This window comes from Eriocheir sinensis, chromosome 61, assembly GCF_024679095.1.
Source record: "Eriocheir sinensis breed Jianghai 21 chromosome 61, ASM2467909v1, whole genome shotgun sequence".
Classification (NCBI taxonomy): domain Eukaryota; kingdom Metazoa; phylum Arthropoda; class Malacostraca; order Decapoda; family Varunidae; genus Eriocheir; species Eriocheir sinensis.
In genome coordinates this window covers 11054332-11059331 of record NC_066569.1, presented here as the reverse complement: position 1 = coordinate 11059331, position 5000 = coordinate 11054332, and the positions used below count along the sequence as shown (strand labels likewise).

The 5000-nt window shown below is 51.0% G+C and overlaps 1 protein-coding gene across 8 annotated transcripts in view; it reads left to right on the top strand.

Moving 5' to 3' along the window:
* Positions 1-5000, top strand: part of LOC126986481 (solute carrier family 12 member 6-like) — a 95006-nt gene that overhangs the window by 62568 nt on the left and 27438 nt on the right. For 2 of the 8 annotated variants that reach the window (XM_050842701.1, XM_050842702.1), the window contains exon 2: positions 1-95. This exon is cut by the window's left edge. The exons of the other annotated variants lie outside the window; for them this stretch is intronic. In XM_050842701.1, the coding sequence (XP_050698658.1) occupies positions 1-95 (95 nt within the window). The remainder of the gene's footprint in view (positions 96-5000) is intronic. 8 annotated transcript variants of the gene reach the window in all.

Here is a 5000-nt window from a genome sequence, read left to right as displayed (position 1 = left end):
GGCGCGCTGCCCCACCCCAACGCGCTCCCCCGACGACCCCACCAGGGACAACACCACCACCACCATCCCCACCGCCATCACCATCACGGGCCCCGGTGAGTGAATGAGAGAGAGAGAGAGAGAGAGAGAGAGAGAGAGAGAGAGAGAGAGAGAGAGAGAGAGAGAGAGAGAGTTTTTTCGTTCCTTGTGCTGGCTCTCGAAGTGGTGCCCGAGGAAGGCCTGAAGGTCTTCTGGGTCTCGCCAAGGGCCAGCCGTGTGGAGGGTTGCCGGTGACACAGCCAGGTCATGGTTCATGCGTGTGGTGAGGATGTCAAGGTCACGGCAAGCTTCACACCTCGGCAGCGTCGTGCATAACAATGGCGGGTCTCACCAGGAAGTCACTCTAGGGGCTGGCCTGGCCCACTCAGCACGAGTATACGGCGTTTATATGCGTATATATGCAGGCGGTCAAAGATTAGACGTCGCGTATGGTCCCTGTCTTAGTGTGCGGCTGTGAGGCACGGACGCTGAACAGTGGCTTGTAGAGGCTTGTCGATGCCTTTGGCCCCAGTGTCTTCGCAGGGTCACGGGGCATCGCTGGAGTGCCTTCTTGAACCAGCGACTACTCCGTGACACTGAGTCGAGGCCTGTTGCCAGCTTTGCCCCAGCCCGGTAGTGGAGCACGCGAATTTTCTTTATAGCGCCTGCCGTGACTCTTGCCTGGCCCATGCTGCCCCCGGTGCTCCCCCTGACCCAAGTCGCTGAAGGTCTGGGCAGCATGTGGGTAACCTTCAGACACGGCGACAGTTTGAAAAATCAGCGTGTTTCGGTAGGACTCGAACTTAGGTCCACGGGTTCACCACGCCCGCACGATGACCTCTCGGCCACCGCCTATCCAAAGCCCTCCCAGGAAGAGAGAGACAGGAGGTAGCGCGGAAACATTCAGCTCCTTTAAGCATCGCATTGACCGTCTCTTTGCTGCGTCGGGACTGAACTGAACGTATCCATGAGTACGTATAGAAGTCCTCCTCCTCCTCCTCCTCCTACTCCTCCTCTTCCTCCTCCTCCTCCACATCTGAAACCCACTATGATAATTCTTTTTCCTTCTTCCTCTTTCACTGTACTTACCTTTTGCGACTTCCTTCTCCTCCTCCTCCTCCTCCTCCTCTTCCTCCTCCTCCTCCTCTACCCATACATAAAGAAGCATCATATCCACAAAATAAAAGTCCTGAGGCATCGTAACTTGGGAGGAGGAGGAGGAGGAGGAGGAGGAGGAGGAGGAGGAGGAGGAGGAGGAAAAGAGGAGCACAGCGGTGAGGGGTGGTGAAAAGGAGGAGGAAGAGGAAGAAAAAAAGATGTGATAAAGGAGGAGGAGGAGGAGGACGAGGAGGAGGAGGAGCTAGAAATGGAAGCATAGTATAAAGAAATGCAGAAGGAGGAGGAGGAGGAGGAGGAGGAGCTTGAAATGGAAGCATAGTATAAAGAATTGCAGAAGGAGGAGGAGGAGGAGGAGAGATACGAGGTCGAGGAAGAGGAGGAAAGTTAAGTATGAGAGAAGTTCGAGAGAGAGAGAGAGAGAGAGAGAGAGAGAGAGAGAGAGAGAGAGAGAGAGAGAGAGAGAGAGAGAGAGAGAGAGAGAGAGAGAGAGAGAGAGGGGATTGAGGAAGGATAAAGAAAATGGGTTTGGGATCTATGGGTGAGAGAGAGAGAGAGAGAGAGAGAGAGAGAGAGAGAGAGAGAGAGAGAGAGAGAGAGAGAGAGAGAGATATACAGCGCACAGGTCCTCAGCACCCGCGTGGCTCCCTGCAACCTCTCCAGGAGCGCAGGGATATGGCAGGCCTGTGTGTAATGTTCAAGGCACACAACCTAAACACACCCCACCTGGCAGCTCTCAAGCTCCCCGCGCCCCCAACCCCCATACACTCCACCCGAGCAGCACCCCACAGACAGGAACAAGTGGCTGTACCCTTCTCCAGGACACTTCCGCTCCTTCCAGCCCCGCTACAGCCGCCTGTGGAACCAGCTTGTTCGCCACACCGACCTCCACCATCGCGTGTCACTTCAAGACTTCAAGCGGGAGGTGAACAGCTGGATTAGGACTTCTAGGCTGTAATACAATGTGTCTTGTATGTAGCTGTCGATAGATGAAGCTTAAAACCTTCAACTTTAGCACAATCCTCTGTAAGCCCTGTTTAAATAAAAAGAGAGAGAGAGAGAGAGAGAGAGAGAGAGAGAGAGAGAGAGAGAGAGAGAGAGAGAGAGAGAGAGAGAGAGAGAGAGAGAGAGAGAGAGATAGGAGAATGGGAGAGCTTAATGGTGAGATAAGAAGAGAGAGAGAGAGAGAGAGAGAGAGAGAGAGAGAGAGAGAGAGAGAGAGAGAGAGAGAGAGAGAGAGAGAGAGAGTATACATAACATTCCTTTATCTAAGAATTTATTGACTAATACTAAGGGAAGTGGAGGAGGAGGAGGAGGAGGAGGAGGAGGAGGAGGAAAAAGAAGAAAGGGAGGGAGAAGAAGTAAGGAAGAGAGCAAGAGGAGGAGGAAGAAGAAGAGAAAAAGGAGGAGGAGGAAGAGGAGGAGGAGGAGGAGGAGGAGGAGGAGGAGGAAAAAGAAGAAAGGGAGGGAGAAGAAGTAAGGAAGAGAGGAAGAGGAGGAGGAAGAAGAGAAGGAGGAGGAGGAGGAGGAGGAGGAGGAGGAGGAAGGAAGCAAAAGAAAGAAAGAGAAAAAAATACCTTCATACATTTCTCTGTTTTTTGAGAGAGAGAGAGAGAGAGAGAGAGAGAGAGAGAGAGAGAGAGAGAGAGAGAGAGAGAGAGAGAGAGAGAGAGAGAGAGAAATATATAATGCAATTCTTTTATGGAGAGAAAAAAATTTATGTACATTACGTGAGAGAGAGAGAGAGAGAGAGAGAGAGAGAGAGAGAGAGAGAGAGAGAGAGAGAGAGAGAGAGAGAGAGAGAGAGAGAGAGAGAGAGAGAGAGAGAAAGCGAGAGCAAAAAAAAAAAAAAAGACTGAATTTCAATGAGCTCAAGAAATCAATAGAGAGAGAGAGAGAGAGAGAGAGAGAGAGAGAGAGAGAGAGAGAGAGAGAGAGAGAGAGAGAGAGAGAGAGAGAGAGAGAGAGAGAGAGAGAGTTTAAAGAGGAGACTCCATTGGCCGCCCCGGAGAAGTAGGTCGCGCGTTGCTGCACTCCTATTGGTGGATCGTGCCCTGAGGAGCCGCCTGATTGGCCGACCGCTTCAGGGGGGAGGGGGGCGCCGGAGGATAGGGAGGGGAGGGGGGCGGGGGGGGGTACTAAAGGGAGCATGCTGATTGGAGGAATGGATGGAGATGAGTGGAGGAGATGAGTTGAGATGAGTGGTGGAGATGAGTGAGAGGAATGCTGGAGGAAAGGAGATGAGTGGAGATGACTGCTAGGGGAGATAAGCGGAGATGACTGACAGGGGGATGCTGGAGGGAAGGAGATGAGTGGAGATGACTGCTAGGGGAGATGAGCGGAGATGACTAACAGAGGGATGCTGGAGGGAAGGAGATGAGTGGAGATGACTGCTAGGGGAGATAAGCGGAGATGACTGACAGAGGGATGCTGGAGGGAAGGAGATGAGTGGAGATGAGCGGTGGAGATGACTAAGAGAGATGATGAGAGGGATGCTGGATGGAAGGAGATGAGTGGAGATGACTCTACCAAAGGCTTGTCAAACTATCCCTAGGCCTATCACACTACCCATGGCGATACTAACACAACATTGCAATCTCTACCAAAGCCTTGTCAAACTATCACTAGGCTCACAACACTACCCATGGCAATACTAACACAACAACCTCCTCTACCAAAGCCTTGTCAAACTATCACCAGGCTCACAACACTACCCATGGCAATACTAACACAACAACCTCCTCTATCAAGGCCTTGTCAAACTATCACCAGGCTCATAACACTACCCATGGCAATACTAACACAACAACCTCCTCTACCAAAGCCTTGTCAAACTATCACCAGGCTCATAACACTACCCATGGCAATACTAACACAACAACCTCCTCTACCAAAGCCTTGTCAAACTATCACCAGGCTCATAACACTACCCATGGCAATACTAACACAACCTCCTCTACCAAAGCCTTGTCAAACTATCCCTAGGCTCACAACACTACCCATGGCAATACTAACACACTCTCTACGAAGGCCTTATCAAGCGTGGGTGGGTGAGCCCCGGAATGCTTGAAAATAAAAGTCTAAAGTTTATATTGTCAAACTCTTCGAAAGTTTAGTCCATTTATTTCCAAAGGCTCTCGCAGAAGTTGTCGGAGTTCCCATGGGTGGTTTCCTGAGCCTGGCGGTAGTTTTGCAAGGCCTCCGCGCTGTGAACGGGAGAAACGCTCATGACAACCCGACCTAGCTCTTCTCTGCCCTTGAAAAACGTTTGTAACATAGCCACAAACGTTTGATAATACGATTGTTAAGGTTTGTATCGTCAGACGCTGCCGCCCCTCACATCAACCGTTTCCCAAGGCCAAAAAGGAGATCATTCGGGTTCCAATGAGTATTTTCTTATGTTCAAGACACAGAGGAAAGATCAAACTACCACCAGGGTCATTCAAGTACCCCTGGAAATGCCCATAATTCCTTCGAAAGCCTTAAATATGTGTGCTGTGGACCCGAAAGGCTTAACCCTTCACCGCGTCCAGCCGGGTGGGCGGGGCTTGGACCAGCTGAGTCTTCCCATTCTCACTTTCTCCCCGCTGCCAGACGTGCGGCTTGGCAGGAGCTGGCGAGGGTAATAAACCTTCCTGTTTTTTACCTTTTAACGCCAAGATTCACCTTCTAGTCCTAATCTGGCTCGTAATTCTCGATTTTTTTTCTCTACCCTGTCTCCTCTCTTCTCTTCCTCTTCCTTCTTCTCCTGTCTGTTTTTACCTTTTATCACCAAGCATCCATCACCTTCTGTCCCTAATCTAAGCGTAAGTCTCAATATTTCCTCTCCTCTCAGCCTCCTCCTCCCTCTACGTCAGGGCTCCTAA